The 21,184-nt window shown below is 40.6% G+C and overlaps 2 protein-coding genes across 2 annotated transcripts in view; one reads left to right on the forward strand and one right to left on the reverse strand.

The window, feature by feature from the left end:
* The first annotated feature begins 7,112 nt into the window (after nucleotides 1-7,112).
* LOC140913826 (uncharacterized) lies at nucleotides 7,113-9,539 on the forward strand. Its single transcript, XM_073350626.2, has 2 exons — nucleotides 7,113-8,340; nucleotides 8,922-9,539. The coding sequence occupies exons 1-2, from the start codon at nucleotides 7,761-7,763 to the stop codon at nucleotides 9,095-9,097; spliced, it is 756 nt and encodes a 251-aa protein (XP_073206727.1). The 5' UTR covers nucleotides 7,113-7,760; the 3' UTR covers nucleotides 9,098-9,539.
* A 9,165-nt stretch (nucleotides 9,540-18,704) lies between these two features.
* Nucleotides 18,705-21,184, reverse strand: part of INSC (INSC spindle orientation adaptor protein) — a 136,807-nt gene continuing 134,327 nt past the window's right edge. The window contains exon 13 of the mRNA XM_073350627.2: nucleotides 18,705-18,863. Coding sequence (XP_073206728.1) covers nucleotides 18,735-18,863 — 129 coding nt within the window. The 3' untranslated portion in view covers nucleotides 18,705-18,734. The remainder of the gene's footprint in view (nucleotides 18,864-21,184) is intronic.

The following is a 21,184-nucleotide window of genomic DNA, read 5'->3' on the forward strand; positions in this document are numbered from 1 at the left end:
TTGCATTTTGATGAAGGACAGCAGAGCTGTTCCAAGAATAAGTGTCTTATTTTGGCAAATGATGGATGGAAAATGCTTGGATCAGCAACCCAGTAGTTTTTACTACAATAGGTACCAGAGAAGGTAAAGTGGGGACAGGGGTGACAACTAGCTGGAAAAAACCATAACCAAAAAGCTAACAAACAGGTTTTAGATTATGCAAATTGAGAGAATTTAAGAAAGCCAGTTTAAACAAACAGCATTAATTGGGGGGAAAACTACTTTTTGCATTTCTCAATTTGGACAAGGAAAGAGATCTGTTTCTTCTTTGTTCATAGTTGGTTTTTAGTCACTTTCAGTCTAAGTAGTACGATGAAGTTGAGTTTGGATTCACAGCTCTTCAGGAGGAATATTTAATCATTTTCTGCTCTTTAACTTCCTGAAAATATTCGTATTTAACATTCAATTATTGGCAAACTTTCTCCCACCTTCCCTAATGAAGCTTCGAATTGAAGACATCTTAAACAAAATCAAACTAACAGGCCTACATTTTCAAAAGTGACGAGTGATTTTGGGTGCCTAACCTGACCCCATAATGGGCTTGAAATTCAGAAAGTGCTGAGCACCCAGTATGTGAAAATCAGGCCCCTCTAAACATATGTCAATCTGGACACCCAAAAATCATTTTTAAAAACAGTCCACAGTACACATTTCCAAAACACATTCAACTCATGCATTAATCCTGCACTTCTCTTTCTTCTTTTCTCCTAATGCCCTTGCTGTTTGTCCAAGCAAGGGCATTAGGAGAAAAGAAAAATGAGAAGTGTCTCTTTAATTACTGTAGTAGTTCTAATAAATACATACGTTCCGGGCTGCCGTGGCATTTGGCTGGATAATTGAGAGTCAAAATGCTGGGTATTCATCTAATAAAATTCCCAAAGAACCAGGGGTCACCCAACAAAATTAATATGCAGCTGGTTTAAAACAAATGTAAGGAAGTATTTCTTGGCACAACGCACAGTCAATCTGTGGAACTCATTGCCAGAGGTTGTTGTGAAGGCCAAAAGTATAATCAGGTTCAAAAAAGAATTAGATAAGTTCATGGAGGATAGGCCCAGCAACGGGTATTAGCCAAGATGGTAGGGGCACAACCCCATGCTCTGGGTGTCCCTAAACTGACAGAAGCTGGGACTGGACCACAGGGAGTGGATCACTCAATAATTGTCTGGTTCCGTTCATTTCTCTCAACACCAGCCACTGTTGGAAGACAGGATATTGGGCTAGATGGACCATCGGTCTGACCCAGGATGGCTGTTCTTATGTTCTAAATCATGCAGTTCTATCTGTTCAGACTGGACATTTAATAGGTGTGGGAGTGCCAGGTGAAAGAGATATTCACTTAGAGCCCGTGGAATGATATTAAACACAGCATGTAGTTAAGTGAACACACAGCCCTGCCTCATTACTGTTAATTGTGTGACAACCATTTTATACAACCCAGTCATGTAAGTTATGGAAAATTATAAGATACTTAGTGCCTTTAGGCACAGCCCCAAGGCAAAGGTGGTGTATAAATGGCAATGGTGATTCAGATGCACCTCTGAGGCACAATTCTTCCTTGCTCTATAGGGAATTATTTGTTGATGGCCTACCTCCGCAGCAAGTGACAAACACCCCTCACACTGATTCATGCTGGCCAGCTACTGTGGATGGGTGGGTGAGGGGGCATAGTCCTCCCACATTCTGTGGCCCCACCCTGCACCTTCCCCACCCAACTGCTCCAGGGAGGCATTAAGCAGACATGCAACCCTCTGATTCCTGCGCACCCGAACCCAAGGTTCAAGAATTCCACGTGAGGATATAACAGGAGGTCTTACTCCCTTCCATGATACATAGTCCGTGTCACAATCTAGTCCCAAAATATGGGATTAAGGTTAGAATATGGTTTTAAGTGGAGCAAATCATGGTCACTTAATACATTTCATGATGCATAAGTTTCACCTCTCTCTTTTCAAGGAATATTGATGAACAGATTGCAATTCTCTCAGATTCAGTCATTCATTATCCAAAATTACTCAGTGAATTATTTACAAATTTTCTTTTAACTAAGGGTTGCTATTCAAAGGCCAAGCATTGTTGCTCAATTGAGATTGGCCCCATAAATCACTTCTGTTCCCCAGTCAGGTAAACATAACTCGTTCAATGAGCTTTGGGATGCAAATAGTCAGAAAGCAAATTTAAATTTCACTTTTGGTGAGAGTAGTCTATTATGAGAGTTTACTGTTTATTTTCTGCCAGTATTCACAGTATTAAAAACTTACTTTTGGAGTTTGCACAGCAAATGATACCAACATAACCCAAAAAATGTTGGAAGCAGATTTGTTTAAAAATTTGCACAAGTATCAGTGAAGCATTTTTGCATCATATATCCGGCTCTAGTCCCAAACCAAATACATCCCGCTAGCAGATGTGGAAATGCTTAATGAAGTGTTTTAAATTTCCAGTAGATGTCAGCACACCTTCCCCAGCAAGTGCTTAAGTAAATCTATCAGAAGCTTTTAAAAAGGTGGTTGCATTGTATCATACAGTGAGAATGCTCAGAGCCTTGTGTTGCTTTGGTTTCTTGATTTGCAGTAGTGAATGAGCAACCTTATAGAAATCCTGTCACTAATGACAGGTTTCAGAGTAACAGCCGTGTTAGTCTGTATTCGCAAAAAGAAAAGGAGGACTTGTGGCACCTTAGAGACTAACCAATTTATTTGAGTATAAGCTTTCGTGAGCTACAGCTCAAATAAATTGGTTAGTCTCTAAGGTGCCACAAGTACTCCTTTTCCTGTCACTAATGTGATCTAAATGTGGGGTTAGGAGTTTGAAAAGGGAAAAAATTGCAAAGACATAATGATATCACTAACGCAAAACTATTATTTTATAAACCTTACAGTTCAACTTTTGTGATTTTTTCCAAGAATATAGAATTCAAAAAATTATTGGTTCTAAAATAAGGCTGAAAGAGGTTTGATGAGACTAAATAGAACAAGAACAAGAACACGCATACTACAAAAACAAATGACAAAATTGAGCTTTTGCCCTTTGAGATTTTCTGTTCAGCTTTGTTGTATCTTTATATTCTAAGACATACAGTACAGAATGGGCCAGAAGTAAGACAGTTTACACCAGCTGAAGACCTATTCCAATATGTCAATTCCTTTTCCTGAAAATAATGGCCTGAACGAGATGTTACAAAAAGCTCTAAAATTCAGATTTTGATTCTACTATTGTGTTACAATTGTTATGTTACAAGAAGTGCAGGGAGAGCACACACACACTGGTATATTCTGTTAAGGGGTGCCACAAACAGACCTTTTTGTGGTTTGCCAATTCCAATGATTAGGGCATATCGTGCTGGTGTCTTTTTCTTATCCCATTTGTGATGGCTAGCCTTCTGGAGAGCTAGAAAAGAGAGTGCTGAGACTATGATTCTGGCCAGCTGCATGCAGCCTTTATAGATTTTACTCTCACTTCCCTTGCACACCAAGGATCTCTTCCAATACCCAATAAAGTCAATGGGAGTCTAGTGACTTCAATGGGCATTGGATCAGGTTCAAACTCAAGCTCTAGCCATTATCAGGTACTACAGCTAAAGGGGCTACATCATCAATGGAGTTCCACCTATTTACACTCATTTCGGTCCTCTATCTCTGCCAGCTGTAACATTTTTCATTGTACTACTGAATTACTTTTCACCATTTATGTGTTTTACATGTCAAATTGAGACAGAAAATTATTATTCCCTATTCCCTTAAAAAAAACAACACGACCTAAATCCATATAGATGAGAAAATAATGTCAGTAAATTGTCTGTAAAATCCACCTCTGTGCCAAGGACTTGTACAACATGTGCCCTGCACTTAAACCTCTCTATTGAGAGAATTTAAGGGAGAATTCTTGTGGAGACTCTCTGCCCAGATATGAATTTCACAGTTTGTTGATATTATTCTCACATCTATATTTCACCTGACAAGCATATTTCAGAGAAAATTCATTCCTAAAGAAATCTCAGAACAACAAACGGGGGGGGGGTGAGATTTCCTATATTACCAGTGACTCACTAGGCCACAAATATAAGAGCAGTGGTTCTTCTGGTTGTATTTCATCATTTCTGCTTCTGGGTGCATTACAATGAATAATAATAGATTTACTAAACCTTTTTAAAACTTTTAAAAGATTCCGTTGTGAATCTGGATGAAGGGTTACACCTATTATTTCATCCAGATGGTTTTGTCCTTCTCTAATTCAGAGCACTAAAGCTCTACCTCAGAATGTTATAAAACATATCAAAAGTTGGCTCTTGGAATAATTTTAACCAGTGTCCAGAGTTTCTGCTGCATTCCTAACCAGAAATTTTTTTTGGAAGGTTTTTGTTTGGTTGTTTCATTGGAGGGGGTTAAAACCACCATCTAGCTTTTAGAAAAATTGTGGTTTAATCTCTCTCTGAAATCACAAAGGGCTTACAGAAGAATATATTATTACCCCTTTTTAAACATGAGCAGCTACTCAAAATTTGGAGCACTAGAGATGTTGTGATTGGAAGTAGAAATTGAGAGTGGTGCCTGGCATTTTTTGTTTGGTGCAATCTTGTTCGTTTACAAGGAATATACAAAGTCCTGCTTCTGTGAACACTGGAAAGCAAATGGAGCAATTTCTTAGCTCCTGAGGCCCAAGCTTCTTTCAGCCAGCACCTCTGACTCGGCATCTTTCTTTAGGCTTCTCCCAAGGTCACACTGTGCTTTACAGCCTGCTGCTTCATTTTCTCTCTCTGCTCTCTGTGCGTCTTGTCTGCAGCCCCAGATTGCCTTTTTCACACACATGCAGGCGTACCTACCATGCTGGCCAGAACAATACCCAGCTGAACCCTCCACCTACGTGGTACTAGTTTCTGGGCAGACTCCATTATGCCTTGTTTTAGGAGTAGCCCCTTAACAGTTTCTTACAGCAATGTTAAGTGAAAGGTGCAGTCACCCATCAGTTTCAATGAGGTTTCAACTCAACCCATACCAAGGCTTAACCCAGCTCATAACAATACTGTCACTGATATTCATAATACAACAGCCACAGTTAACAGCAGGTTGAACAATAGCTACACTATCTTCATTACAAAAAAGAACAATCTTAAAATAAAAATGTGAAACGGAGATGGCCGTAATGCAATTGCTTTTAGTGCTTTTTAATTCAAAAAAAGGAAAGCCCTTCAATTTCAATTTCTTCAAATTACAAATTATTTTCAGAAATTTAGGCTTGAAATTAAAGTAGTTCAAGTAAAAACCTATCAGGTGGTTTATTAAATCAGCTAAAAGGATGGCACAACAGGAGAACAATGAGAACAACCTGCTCTGAGAAAACTGGTTAATTATTAACCTTAAGCCTTCCAAGAAAGAAGCTGCAATAACGCTCAAAGAAAGTTAATAACTCACTTTACCTAGAAGGTTTCAGAGTAACAGCTGTGTTAGTCTGTATTCGCAAAAAGAAAAGGAGGACTTGTGGCACCTTAGAGACTAACCAATTTGGAAAAGTATTGATGTTGTGGCTAGCTTGATTGTTGTTTTGTGGATTTTAAAAAAGAGTTCAGCATGAATAAGCTAAAGGTAAAGAAGATGCCGCTAAAAAAGGTTGAAGACACAATGGCTCTTCAGTGGGCAAGAGTTGCAAATCGTGGGGAAGAGAAGAGGAGTGCTGATAAAATCAAAATTATTCAGAGGGCTGCAGCTCTCCGCTGTGCTGATGTGGATAGGGAGAAGGCTGCTCTCAAGAAGTTTTTGGAGAAACTTAAAAAGTCCACGGGATATATGAAGGAAGACAGTCACCAAGCAAACACATTAAGAGTCAAAGATCATCCCAAGTGAAGCATGCTTGATTGGATATTCAACAAGACAAATCTCTTTAGGTGAGACTTAACCACTTGCTTTCATTCCGTACGTACTCTGGCACTTGGCCACAGCATAAAAACAGACCTTTGGTTTGTAGAGAGCACAACAACATGACTGCTCTAAATTAAAAAGACAGGACTTCTGTTAACTTTATTATGAGTCAAAAAGCATGACAGAACTTTGCCTTGATAATTGACACCTTGGAGTCTGGATACTGGATTTAAAGCACAAATAACTCTTTTGGAACGTCATGGAACATAACTAATAAGAAAATGCCAAGTTACAGTGTGGCAACAATCTGAAGTGAGAGAAAAATCTTTTAATCTCTGCTGACCTCATCACTGGGGCTTCCGAGATTCACAGAATAGTGAAGAGGGGTTTCTGAAAGTGGGGCTCCAGGAGGACAGTTGTCATGGATTTGTTTCTTCCTCTAGTGAAGAATCACTAGGCCCTAAAATGAGTTGATTGCTGTAGCTGAATTTATTAGCAGAAATATTTTATACTTCAAAAAGTTTTATTTGCCTTTATCAATTTTCTCTTTTCTAGTTCCAGGCAAATATTAGAAATTCAGCCATAAAAAATAAGTACAATACATTTGAAAATGCAGCTTCAGAACTATCGTTAAAATACATAACTTATCCATTCATGCCAATAGGCGAAGTGTCAGTGTTATTCATTTGTATGCTGCAAGATGTTATAAAGCAAGCTAATGATCAAATAATGTTAAGCTGCTTTTGCTAAATAAACTTCTCTCTCTTGATTATCCCTAAGCCTATCTGTTTTATATTCAGCATTATTAAATAAGAGTTATGATCTGAGTTTATTTTAATATTTTAAATTATAATTTACAGCTATATTAAAATGGCTTTTGTATGGCAATAAGTAGAACTGGTTGAAATATGCCAAACAAAATGTTTCTCTGAAAAAAATTATCTTTTTGAAAACCACTTTATCTTGAAAAATTTCAACAATGGTGACAATTTTTCAATTTGTGAAAAAATGTTGTGCCTTTAAAACAAAGTTTTTTCCAAAAAGTGATCCAAAAATCTTATCAAAACTCAGTTTGGGTAAACTTAGAAATTGAATAACAATTTCAATAATGTGTTTGGTACTTTTGAGAGGCAGTGGAGTGGAATTAAGTGACAAAATCCTCAAAAAGGTTTTTCAAGAAAAAAAAAAAAGACGTATCACTATAGAACCCTTCGAAAGGAAAGCAACTTTTACATTTCAATTTATTTTGCAAAAGTAATTTTTGTTTGTACCAGTTCTAGTAACAATATTTGAGTAACAATCACTCTTCTCTGACAGACTTCTGCAGGCCTCAGCATCAAGGATGATGCCCACACTCCGTGCTCTAGGATCCTACTAGACATGGACCTACTACATGGGCCTATTACTCTTCTCTCATTCCCACCTTCGGTGGATTCTGAGGGTCTCCATCTCTCTTCCCCTATTATCATAAATTAGTAGTAGTAATAGTATTGTAGTGCCTAGGAGCCTTAGCCCTGGTCTACACTAGGACTTTAGGTCGAATTTAGCAGCATTAAATCGATGTAAACCTGCACCCGTCCACACGATGAAGCCCTTTATTTCGACTTAAAGGGCTCTTAAAATCGATTTCCTTACTCCACCCCGACAAGTAGTTTAGTGCTTAAATCGGCCTTGCCGGGTCGAATTTGGGGTACTGTGGACACAATTCGACGGTATTGGCCTCTGGGAGCTATCCCAGAGTCCTCCGTTGTGACCGCTCTGGACAGCACTCTCAACTCAGATGCACTGGCCAGGTAGACAGGAAAAGAACTGCGAACTTTTGAATCTCATTTCCTGTTTGGCCAGCATGGCAAGCTGCAGGTGACCATGCAGAGCTCATCAGCAGGGGTGACCATGATGGAGTCCCAGAATCGCAAAAGAGCTCCAGCATGGACTGAACGGGAGGTACGGGATCTGATCGCTGTATGGGGAGAGGAATCCGTGCTATCAGAACTCCGTTCCAGTTTTCGAAATGCCAAAACCTTTGTCAAAATCTCCCAGGGCATGAAGGACAGAAGCCATAACAGGGATCCAAAGCAGTGCCACGCGAAACTTAAGGAGCTGAGGCAAGCCTACCAGAAAACCAGAGGGGCAAACGGCCGCTCCGGGTCAGAGCCCCAAATATGCCGCTTCTATGATGAGCTGCATGCCATTTTAGGGGGTTCAGCCACCACTACCCCAGCCATGTTGTTTGACTCCTTCAATGGTGATGGAGGCAACACGGAAGCAGGTTTTGGGGACGAAGAAGAAGATGATGATGAGGTTGTAGATAGCTCACAGCAAGCAAGCGGAGAAACCACTTTTCCCGACAGCCAGGAACTGTTTCTCACCCTGGACCTGGAGCCAGTAGCCCCCGATCCCACCCAAGGCTGCCTCCTGGACCCGGCAGGCGGAGAAGGGACCTCTGGTGAGTGTACCTTTTAAAATACTATACATGGTTTAAAAGCAAGCATGTGAAAGGATTAATTTGCCCTGGCATTCGCGGCTCTCCTGGATGTACTCCCAAAGCCTTTGCAAAAGGTTTCTGGGGAGGGCAGCCTTATTCCGTCCACCATGGTAGGACACTTTACCACTCCAGCCAGTAACACGTACTTGGGAATCATTGTACAACAAAGCATTGCAGTGTATGTTTGCTGGCATTCAAACAACATCCATTCTTTATCTCTCTGTGTTATCCTCAGGAGAGTGAGATATCATTCATGGTCACCTGGTTGAAATAGGGTGCTTTTCTTCAGGGGACACTCAGAGGAGCCCGTTCCTGGTGCGCTGTTTGCCTGCGGCTGAACAGAAATGTTCCCCGCTGTTAGCCACGGGGTGGGGGGAGAGTTGAGGGGGTAGCGGTGGGGGGAGGCAAAATGCGACCTTGTAACGAAAGCACATGTGCTATGTATGTAATGTTAACAGCAAGGGTTTCTCTGAAAGACTGTAGCCACTGTTTTATAAAATGTGTCTTTTTAAATACCGCTGTCCTTTTTTTTTCTCCACCAGCTGCATGTGTTTCAATGATCACAGGATCTTCTCCTTCCCAGAGGCTAGTGAAGATTAGAAAGAAAAAAAAAGGCACTCGTGATGAAATGTTCTCTGAGCTCATGCTGTCCTCCCACACTGACAGAGCACAGATGAATGCATGGAGGCAAATAATGTCAGAGTGCAGGAAAGCATAAAATGACCGGGAAGAGAGTTGGCGGGCTGAAGACAGGGCTGAAGCTCAAATGTGGCGGCAGCGTGATGAGAGGAGGCAGGATTCAATGCTGAGGCTGCTGGAGGACCAAACCAGTATGCTCCAGTGTATGGTTGAGCTGCAGCAAAGGCAGCTGGAGCACAGACTGCCACTACAGCCCCTGTGTAACCAACCGCCCTCCTCCCCAAGTTCCATAGCCTCCACACCCAGAAGCCCAAGAACGTGGTTGGGGGGCCACCAGCCAACCAGCCACTCCACCACAGAGGATTGCCCAAAGAAAAGAAGGCTGGCATTCAATACATTTTAAAGTTGTAAACTTTTAAAGTGCTGTGTGGCATTTTCCTTCCCTCCTCCACCTCCCCTCCTGGGCTACCTTGGTAGTCATCCCCCTATTTGTGTGATGAATGAATAAAGAATGCATGAATGTGAAGCAACAATGACTTTATTGCCTCTGCAAGTGGTGATCGAAGGGAGGAGGGGAGGGTGGTTAGCTTACAGGGAAGTAGAGTGAAGCAAGGGGTGGGGGGTTTCATCAAGGAGAAACAAAGAGAACTTTCACACCGTAGCCTGGCCAGTCATGAAACTGGTTTTCAAAGCTTCTCTGATGCGTACCGCGCCCTCCTGTGCTCTTCTAACCGCCCTGGTGTCTGGCTGCGCATAACCAGCGGCCAGGCGATTTGCCTCAACCTCCCACCCCGCCATAAACGTCTCCCCCTTACTCTCACAGATATTGTGGAGCACACAGCAAGCGGTAATATCAGTGGGAATATTGGTTTTGCTGAGGTCTAACCAAGTCAGTAAACTGCGCCAGCGCGCCTTTAAACGTCCAAATGCACATTCTACCACCATTCTGCACTTGCTCAGCCTGTAGTTGAACAGCTCCTGACTACTGTCCAGGCTGCCTGTGTACGGCTTCATGAGCCATGGCATTAAGGGGTAGGCTGGGTCCCCAAGGATACATATAGGCATTTCAACGTCCCCAACAGTTATTTTCTGGTCTGGGAATAAAGTCCCTTCCTGCAGCTTTTGAAACAGACCAGAGTTCCTGAAGATGCGAGCGTCATGTACCTTTCCCGGCCATCCCACATTGATGTTGGTGAAACGTCCCTTGTGATCCACCAGAGCTTGCAGCACTATTGAAAAGTGCCCCTTGCGGTTTATGTACTCGCCGGCTTGGTGCTCCAGTGCCAAGATAGGGATATGGGTTCCGTCTATGGCCCCACCACAGTTAGGGAATCCCATTGCAGCAAAGCCATCCACTATGACCTGCACATTTCCCAGGGTCACTACCCTTGATATCAGCAGATCTTTGATTGTGTGGGCTACTTGCATCACAGCAGCACCCACAGTAGATTTGCCTACTCCAAATTAATTCCCAACTGACCGGTAGCTGTCTGGCATTGCAAGCTTCCACAGGACTATTGCCACTCGCTTCTCAACTGTGAGGGCTGCTCTCATCTTGGTATTCATGCGCTTCAGGGCAGGGGAAAGCAAGTCACAAAGTTCCATGAAAGTGCCCTTACGCATGCAAAAGTTTCGCAGCCACTGGAAATCGTCTCAGACCTGCAATACTCTGCGGTCCCACCAGTCTGTGCTTGTTTCCCGAACCCAGAATCGGCGTTCCACGGCATGAACCTGTCGCATTAGCACCATGATGCATGCATTGGCAGGGCCCATGCTTTCAGAGAAATCTGTGTATGTCCTGATCACTCACGCGACCGTGCTGACGTCGCCTACTCGCCCGGTATCACTCTGCCAGGTTCTGGTGCTGCATATACTGCTGGATAATGTGTGTGGTGTTTAATGTGCTCCTAATTGCCAAAGTGAGCTGAGCAGCCTCCATGCTTGCCTTGGTATAGCGTCTGCTCAGAAAAAAGGCGCGGAACGATTGTCTGCCGTTGCTCTGATGGAGGGAGGGGCAACTGATGACACGGCTTACAGGGTTGGCTTCAGGGAGCTAAAATCAACAAAGGGGGTGGCTTTACATCAAGGAGTATTTCAGGCAGGACTTCACGGAGGGTTCCAATAAGAAATGGTGAACCTAAGTTATTGTTCTTATTGGAACAAGGAGGTTAGTCTGGCCTCTGATTGATACATGGCTAGATTTACCTTGCTGCACCTTCTCTGTGAATGACTGCAGTGTGACCTAGAGGAATGAGTCCCCTAGATGTCGGGGGGGGAAGCAAATGAGTACAAATCAAATCTGGTCTATTTCTTGTTTTGATCCACTCCATCTATCTTTTACATCTTTGGCTGGCAGCAGACGGTGCAGAAGGACTGCATGCCATCCACATCTCAGGGCTGCTCAGCAGAAGATGGTACAATATGACGCTAGCCATCCTCATCTCTTGCTTGCCTGGCAGAAGATGGTACAATATGACTGCTAGCAATCCATATCGCCTGCCTGCTCACCATAAGACGGTTCAATAGGACTGACTGCAGGACTAAAGAGAATGACTTGATCAAGTCACTCCAAATTTAGTCCCTGAGCCCATGTCTGCCCAGGTGCTCCTGGCCAACATGGCCAGGAGCACCTCGGACATGACGATGACGGCGACCAGTCCTATTGCACCGTCTGCTGCCACAAGGCAATGGGTTGCTGCTACTGTGTAGCAATGCAGTACCCTGTCTGCCAGCACCCAGGAGACTGCGGGAACTGTGGGATAGCTACCCACAGTGCAACACTCTGGAAGTCGACTCTACCCTCGGTACTATGGAAGCGCTCCGCCGAGTTAATTCACTTAATGCACTTAGAGCATTTTCTGTGGGGACACACAAACTCGAATATATAAATCCGATTTCTAAAAAACCGACTTCTATAAATTTGATGTAATTTCGTAGTGTAGACATACCCTTAGTCATAGACCAGGATCTCAGTTGGCTTTGGTCTTTGACTAAACACAGAACAAACAAACAAATATTCCTGCCCCTATGAGTTTACAACCTAAACAGATCATCATTGAATGGGGAACTCTTCATATTCACTGCTTGACAAATATACAGTAAAATACTGAGTCACCAAAAATTGGTAAAGGGGCTTTTCATTCATACAGCAGGAACTCTAACTCCCTTTACATTGGTGATTCTCTCCCCTCCCTTAGTCATCAAGAATTCATAGTGTATTAACATTTCATGTCTCTTGTACTGCAGTCATAGAGAGTTGAAGAAATGTTCTGGCTTCACAGTTAATATGTAACACACAGCTAATGTTCCATAAGTTTATGGACCATTGAACACTTCACCGATCATTCACAATTACTGATTGACAACAGCAAGAACAATCAGGTAAGGAAGAAAAAGGACATTTATGTATCAAACTAAGTCTGGTTAGCTAAGGTGAGACAAATGTGTCTCTTCTAATTTAGATATGATGAAGTGAAAGAGAGCCACACCAGTTAGAAAGACAAGACATTTATGGAGTATTATCCAGTAATCCTGATTTTCTAGCTTCCACTAAGTCTCCTTAAAGGTGCTATAATGTAATCATGGATACAATTCATCCCTGTGTCCTGGCCCAGCATAAGCGTGTGGACCAGGTTAGCCCCACTCAGTTCTGAAAGCTTAAGTGGGACTTATGTAGGGCATAGACTTATGTAGGGCTTCAGGAGCCATTTAATAAAGGGCAATCTTTAGGCTGTATCACCTGTACAGAATTTAATAGGTTTCTACAAAAAATTGTTACAGAAAAGGAAAAAAGTCCGTTATATTTTCTTGTATTTATGTGCAAAAAGAAAAGGCACCAGATAATACAATTTAACAAGCCCATTACAAAATCATCACAGCAAGAGGGTCAAAGGAAAATATGAGGAAAATAAGCAAAGGAACAAGATAAGAAGCAACAGAAGTATTGTCTAATTATACAGGCTCTCTAATAAGCTAGAATACAAGAAATTTATTTATGGAGTACACTAAGTTCAATTATTCTTACTTCATGAATACTGCTATTGAAAATATACCACAACAAAATAGGCAGTAGTCTAAGATAAAACCATGTAAAATTAGTCAGCATTCACCATACATGCACACAAGGTATGCTAAAGGTTGCAAGAACATTTTCAGGAACTATATAATGTAATATCAAAGAGAAAGAAAATGCTGATATTTTCACAGGAACTGTTATAATTATTAACATTCCTTTTACTACAGGAGCCCTGAGAGGTCACAAACATTAGGGTCTCAGTGTGCTAGGTACTGTACAAACACAGCAAGAGACAGCCCTTGTTCTTGAGAGCTTACAGTGTGAAACAGACAAATTTGAATTTTCACACAACCTGTCTGTAGGGTTTGATTGGTTGCCTTAAGTATTTCAGGTTTTATAAATATTGATCATCATTTACTTAATAATGACACATTGTGCATGTACCTCAGATAGTGAATTCCTTCAGTTCTCAACATACACAACTATAGCCAACTGTTCAGCTTCTTTCTCCCTTTATTTGGGATGATGAATGCCTTTACCAGCATCTCCTCAGTCTGTCTTTAAATAGATGGAAACCCTAAAGAGTAAAGAAAATAAAGATGCCAGGGTTATCTTGAAGAAACACTCACTACACACACACACTGATGTGCACTGGCTACTTCACCCCCAAGACAGGCTGAATTTCAGAGAAGCTCTGCATAGTCTGTAAAGTACTTTGGGATCTTTCTCAAGAGAAGACGCTTTCCAATAGTTAAAATATTTTTCAGCAATGGCTGCCAATACAAACTTCAATCTGTCCAAAGTATAGAGGGTTGGGAAATTTTTATTTTCCAGTGAAAAGTTCAGCGAAAAAAATAAAACTAAAATTACCAGTAGGGGACTGACCTATTAAAGCCCTGCAACTCCTTTTATCTTTGCCTGTGGAGCTCTGATTGGCTGCTTCTGTGCAGCCTTTCTAGACAGGCCTGGAGGACCCACCTTCCCTGTACTTTTCCTAGGGCAGGGTGTAGGAAGACTCCAGCAGGGAACTATGAAGGCCTGTTATGTCCTGTCATACAAGTCCTCTTCTATAGATGTCTTGGTCTCATAACTTGACTTCAAAAGGATTTCCATGCAACATGCTGATCCATTACATCTTGGTTAGTGAAGATTTGCTAAGAAATTCAAAGCCAGACACCATATAGAGCCGCCCTAAGATTTCAAGCTGGCAATGGAGTTCCTCTTTGAACCAAGTCCTGAAGAATGTCTGTCTTTTCAATATGTCACAAATTGGGCCATTAGGGAGTGGGTGACTAGGCTTTTGGTATGCTGGTTTCTGACCATTGAACATGCTCTTATTGAGCATCTGCCTTAGCTTATCCATTCCCTTCACTTTTCTAAGTTTTTGGAGACATTTTATCATTGGCACAGTTTCTGATTAAAAAACCCAATGCATCACCAGTGGTCTAATTTTCCCCTTATAATACACAGTCTTTTTATGCTTTCTACTGTTGTGGAGAGGAGTTAGAATCAGCTGCTAGCTGTACAACACCCAGAATAGGTCAGTAGGGGGATTTATAAACATAGGTCTTGTTCTTTGTACCTAAAGTCATTCCTTAAAACAAATAATACCAGACCAGTAACCTTCACTGTAAATAATGTTTAATGTAATAGACACACAATACACTGAAGTATAAATTTTTATTCTGTGAATAAATGTCTGAGCCAAAATATCTGTAAATACTTGAACTAAATATTATTTTCAATACAAATATTCAGTTCATAGTCCAAAGTCATAAGGTCTGTTAAACAACTTACAAAGGAGCTTGCAGTCACTGCCCATTTGTCCAACATTTCAAAAACATACACTTTAAAAAAACAGTTCTGAGAAATGCAAATGAAGGGAGAATTTTTTTTAGCAAGCATAGCTTTCAGATTCCAAAGTAACTGAGCTAAATTCTGCCCTATGTTCCCCGCTGCAGCTCCTTGACTTCAATGAGGTTTAATACATATATTTTAGAGCTGGTAACAATTTTGATGCACAAAATTTTCCTGTTAAGAAATATGGTTTCATTAAAACTGAATTTTTTCATTGGAAACTGTCAATTCTTATTTAAGAAACAAGATGGATGAGAACTTTTACTGGACCAACTTCTGTTGGTAAGAGAGAGAAGACCAACACAGCTACAATTTAAAACATTGATTTTTCCCATGGAAAGGCAAAACAAAAGGGATTTTTTTAGAATCAATGTTCTTAAATTAAACAAATTTTCATTTAGAATTAAAATGCCATTGTGTTTCTTTTTGGCTAAAAATACAAAACAAAAAACACATTTTATGTCTAAATGCCAATTCAAAATGACAATTTTCATGTTGTTTTGTCTTCAAATGTTTGGGGGTTTGGTTTCCAAAAAAAAAAGGAACACAATTTAATAAAAACCAGAGGCGCCAGTTTCCTCTGGGCCACCAGGGTGTGCTCAAAACCCCACACCGCCCCAGGCCCCGCCCTCCCCACCTCTTCCCACCCAGCCCTGTTTTCTGCTGTTCAAGATCTTGAGGGCTGTTGACTACGTTTGCACTGTGAATCAATAGGACACTTGTGATCCAATATGTGGCGGATATAAAGGGTTGTTTGGCTGTGCTTTTCCATGAATTTTCTCCCTTTGTACGATGCCCGACTATAAATGGGTCCTGGCTCGCCACTGCACCTATACTATTATTTCTCCTCTACCCGGTCAGCGCTGAAGCGTCTTTATTCCTTCTACCAGCTTTTACTGACTAGTTGCACTCCCAAAGAGTTGGATGTAGTCCAAAACACTCTTCTGCCTGTGCGATACTGGGAGTATGCCTACATTGCAATAAAATACCTGCAGCTGGCCCATATCAGCCGACTTGGGCTTGCAGAGCTCAGACTTGTGGGGCTATAAAATTGCAGTGTAGACAAATTTGTCTTGAATTCACCAACTTATTCCAGTCACACACAAAAAATCTGGGGAAAAAATCAATTTTTTTTTCATTTTGACACTTTGAAATTAAATGTTTCAGTTTTTCGATTCAAAACAAATTTGCTTGAAATTTAATTCAATTTCATGAAAAAAAATTTCAGAAAGCTCAAATTAAAAACAAATATTTTCTTTTAGGTAAAAAACCTTTTGTTCAATCTGAAACAAAATTTTATTTTTTTAACTCCTCAATTCACCAAAAATTTTGGAAAATGTTTGTTTCAGTCAACCTGAAACCAATTTTTTTTTAAATTTTCAGAACAGCCACAGAGATGACCAAAAAATCAGTTATTCACACAGTTCTACTTCATGTGATTCTGGCAATGTAAATTCCACGTGTACCCATGTTAGACTGACAAAGTAGCGCAAAGTGGTGTCCGTGCACATGAGAAATGGACTTCTTTAATTTTTATTGATAGCTATTTTTGGTGCTTATATAAACATCCCTGTGGCCTTACACAGGCATAACATGTACCAGTGAATTCTGTCCCCTCTTGGATGTGACACGTTTTTCAGCAGAACAATGGCATGCAGTTTGTACCTATCCATTTTGAATGCAGCTGTTGACTTGAACACTTTATGGGACAAATTTTACTCTTAGCTACACGAATGCAAATACAGAATAACTGACATTAACTAGAGCCAAAGAAGAGAGATTTACAACAATGGGATAGAGCAGAATTTGGCCCTTTATATGCAATTTTGGATTATAAAGATAAATAACATCTTAATAGGATCCCTGTAGTAAACTCTAATATCCTATGTGTTGCTATCAAGTTAAATGGTTTACACCAGGAATGATGATTTCACCATTTAATGTGTCAGTTCAAATATGTATTTACTTTTAGTGAGGAAAGTGCCAAAGTCACTGGTATAATACAATGAAGCCTTTACAACAGACCAATCCTTACAGTGCACGGTCACGTCTTAAAGGACCGCCTCAAAAAAGTCATGGTATACTAAGCAGAAGTAATCTCCACTCATATAAGAAAAGCATCTCTGTAAAGCATCTGATTTTTGTCTGAACTTTGAGTGGTTGCTTAAAGCAGCGGTCACTGTACGTATGCTAATATTTATAAAAAACATGTTAACCTTCATCCAGGATAAATACATGGTTGACCTAAGACATCACCATGAAGATGTCAGCAAATAAACTTCTTCTGCGCTCCTACACATCTGGAAACGAGCTGGACTTTGTCATACATAGGATGAAAGGTGGAAGCATCTTTCATCAAAACTGGGACGATGATGACAATTTAGCACTTGCACAGTGCCGTTCATTCAAATCTCAAAACACTAACAAATATTAATGGATTAAGCCTCAGAACACTTCTGTGAGGTAAATTCAGGAAGTAGGGTTTCTCTTTCCTTTTTTTTTTTTTTTTTTTTTTTTGCAGAGGTCCTAGCACCAGATAGTTGCCTACCACAAATTATTCAGAACAGTATTCACAAACAACCACAAAGCGTCAAAAACACAAATCTTCCTGAGTTACTATAGAGATGTAGAAGCAAAAAGACTCCCATGACATCCTGGCTGAAAAATTTCGAAGTTCAAACATTTTTGATGAAAAAATTCCCATTTTTCAGTCAATTCTACCCTCTATGTAAACATCTACAAATGGAATTTTCTTCTGCCAACTTTGAGAGAATTTTAAAATTCCACCCTACATTTTAAAGAAAAATGACAAGCTAGGAAAACAGAATAACTCAAGGTTCAGTCAGAGTTATAATCTGTTTACTTGTTTTTTTAAAAAATATGCACACATACTTTCAAACAAGTATTGGCTTGAATCACTAAAAATATGTTGGGGCTTATGCACTACGGGAATTCACGTACAACTATGGAATGCAAGGAAAACGGATTTGTGTGACATGCTAAGTTATTTGTGGATATCTAAACATTTTGTACAGAATCAGGTATATTTCTGTACATATTTTTACAAACTATCATTTTCCAGGATTTTTTAATTTCACATAATTAAAATAGGGGAAAAATGACCTGTAACTATATATTCTGTAAAGGACCACATTTTTTAAACAGCCTAAATCAACTCTCAAAAAATCTCAGAATTCAGTCTTGAAAATGTGGCTATTTGATTTCTTACATACCTTCAGTATCTAATCCTGTGCAGATATTTCCACAGTTCTGTTTATAAAAAAAAAAAAGTAGGACCAGATCTTCAACATATCAGCAAATCAGCATACCTCAATGGAGACTTGGGAATTTTGTGCCCAGAGGGTACTGTTTCTATTGTATTCAAGTTTATTTTTGCATTTTTAAGAATCAATTTTTGTGAAATGAGTGCATTAAGCTAATAAATCTTTTGGACAACTTAATAGTACTGTAATTACAAAGAAATAGTGATAAAATGTCATAACATTTAAAATCAAGGGATGAAATTCTCCCTAGTTATCATGCTGCAATCTCATCACACCAGTGTAATCAAGAAGAAAATCTGGCCCCAAATCTAACATGACAATAGTTATAATAATAATTTTCTGATTTGTTGACATGTCCATAAGTATTGCAGAAAAACTGGGGGGGGAGGAGGGGGTTGATTACTTGCTCAAACCACTGATACAAGATTGCTTTTTCTGTTTCTTTTTCTCTACATACCAGACCTTAGTTTTAAAATAAATTAATCATAAAAATAATATTGTTAGAACTACATCATTCTGCATGTGTTATTTCAATTGCTTTGGAGGCTACACTTAGTCATTTATACAAAGCTCTCTTCCATATTTGTGCACAGCAAAAAGGAATCCACAAGTCTAGGCTTTACCAACTGCTGGAAATCTGAATCCTCAAGGCCATCAGGACTCATAACTGCTAGTCTTCGTAATGCTGCCTGTCAGAAACAATGACAGTACAATTAAGGATTAGTAAATTCTTCACTTTGAGTCCATAACATATTGGTGAGCACTATAATGGTCAATACTTGAAACTGACCCCTGTGCACAGAGCCAGCATAGGACCTATGTACTAGACTGAATTGTCCACTCATCCAGTTAAATCTCCCTCTCAATTTGATTATGAAGCTGTTCTTTTGAATGCATTGACTGAATGCATGACCTTAATGCATGACCTGTTGCGACACCTTTGGCAAGTCATTTCACTTTCTGTACCTTTGTTTCCCCTCCCTATTGACAGCCAGTAGCCCACTGGGCATCAATCATTTTATGAAATATATGTATAGATATTTAAGGAGTTGTGAGACTGTACTGAATATTATGTTCTTAAGGCTGGTAACCAGGAGTTGACATGTCTCAGACAGGTTCCTTTCAAGCAGGAGGCAACAGACACTCCCGCTGCCAGGAGCCCTAGGCCCTTTTAAATTGCTTGGCCCCGGGGCAGCTGCCCCTTTTGTCTCCCCCCGCCATGCATATCAGTGGCCCTGCCGGTACATTGCTCAATGTTGGCTGTGTACTGGCCCGTACCAGTGGCCACTTTCTTACCGGTATGCCGTACTGGCCCATACCAGCTTACTTTCACCTCTGATTGTACGTCTCACGCTGGATGCCTGTTTGCATAGCAAGCCAAATGCTCATCAAGAGATTGTGAAATCTTCAAGAGAGGAAACTTACAGGATGAAATAAATAGCATGAGGAGATCCTCTTTACGAGTAAATACAATGGATTACTGTGATATATCGGGGTGCTCAGAAGTACACCCTGGATCCTTGACTCAGGAGTAAGCTAACAGCATGTTTGTCTTATGAATGGAGGATCACAGCCAATTTGGATGTAAGACACAAAGGACTTTAGGCGAGATTTCTCTACATGAGAAAAGAGTACCTACTTAATTAAGTCTAGGTTTTAGAATGCATGTTATGGTTTTGTTTTATATGTAACTATTTGTTTCCAATACTTCTACTTGCTGTCACTTGAATCTCTATCCTTAGTTAATAACTTCTACTTGTTTTCACTATAACCATATCTAAATTATGTGTGTTAAGTGGACTGGCAAACTGAGGCAATCTGTGACTACTGTGAGTATCCAGTGGACCAGGGGCAGGGCACTCCAGAGAGACACTCAGCAGGCTCAGGGGTTGGAGTGTGTCTATCACCAACAGACAGAGTGGCCAGTGGAACTGGGGAGCTGACCCCCAGCAGGCATAGACAAGGCTTCCTCACACTACAGTCAGGTGATAGAAAGGTGCCTCACAACCCTGGGTACCCCAGGAAGTGTGACAAAGCCTTATTGAAGAACCAGCCCTTGCATTTAGACGTGAACATGGCCTAGTTGGAACTCAGTCTGCTCTTGACCTCTAAGGCATTCCATAGTCATGTTTATCTCACTGAAGGTGCCCTGCCCCCATGCGCAAGAGTCTTATTCTGCACTTTGACAGTACACATTCTGGCTTCATATTTACCGAAGAAGAGAGCTGACGGTATTGAACCCTGTCCATTCAATATGTAAATACTCTGTCAGGATTCATTCTGATATACCTTAGAGGAATGAATGAAGCTAATATAGTGCTGGCATTTCCTTCTCCTGACAGGTCCTGTAAGCAGCACCTTACAGAATCAATGGCAGTGAGGAGGTCCAGTAATATCTATTACACACAAAAACTATATTAAAGAAAAGTTAAAGTTGCCAAGTAAGCACTCAAAAGGGGTCTTGTAGAAAAAAATAGTATACGATCATGTAATTAAAAACCATATCATAATGCCTACACACAAGGGCGCTGTTCAAGATTGTACATGCAACTTTAAATTTTGGCATTTCCTAACTTTTAAGTACTTGACTTTGCAACCTTAAATGTTCTTTAAACATACTTTTTGTGAGTGATTTTCTGGGTTTTTAAAAAAGCAAACTGAAAATACAGAAATTCCATCATGTGGAATCATACCGGCCCCTAGAGGCATCATTCGCAGAGTTCAATCCTTTAGATCCACTGCCCAGACTTCTGGCACGTGGCTAATAAAGTAACTGATAGCAGCAGCAAGTTGTCATCCTTTACTTATACAAGCCACTAGTGGGGGACGAGACACACTTTGTGGATTTCATGGATATCTGTCAACAGCAGAGGAAGGTTCAGACTCAGGAATCTTGGGTTCGATTCCTGGTGATGGAAAGAAATGTACTCTAGTTCGTACAGAGTCTTCTGCTTCTGTTCCTCACAAGCCTGACCCAGTGTGTCCACATCCTCTCCAGCCTGCCCCCGTG

The sequence above is a fragment of the Lepidochelys kempii genome, chromosome 6 (genome assembly GCF_965140285.1).
Source record: "Lepidochelys kempii isolate rLepKem1 chromosome 6, rLepKem1.hap1, whole genome shotgun sequence".
NCBI classification, from domain to species: Eukaryota; Metazoa; Chordata; order Testudines; family Cheloniidae; genus Lepidochelys; species Lepidochelys kempii.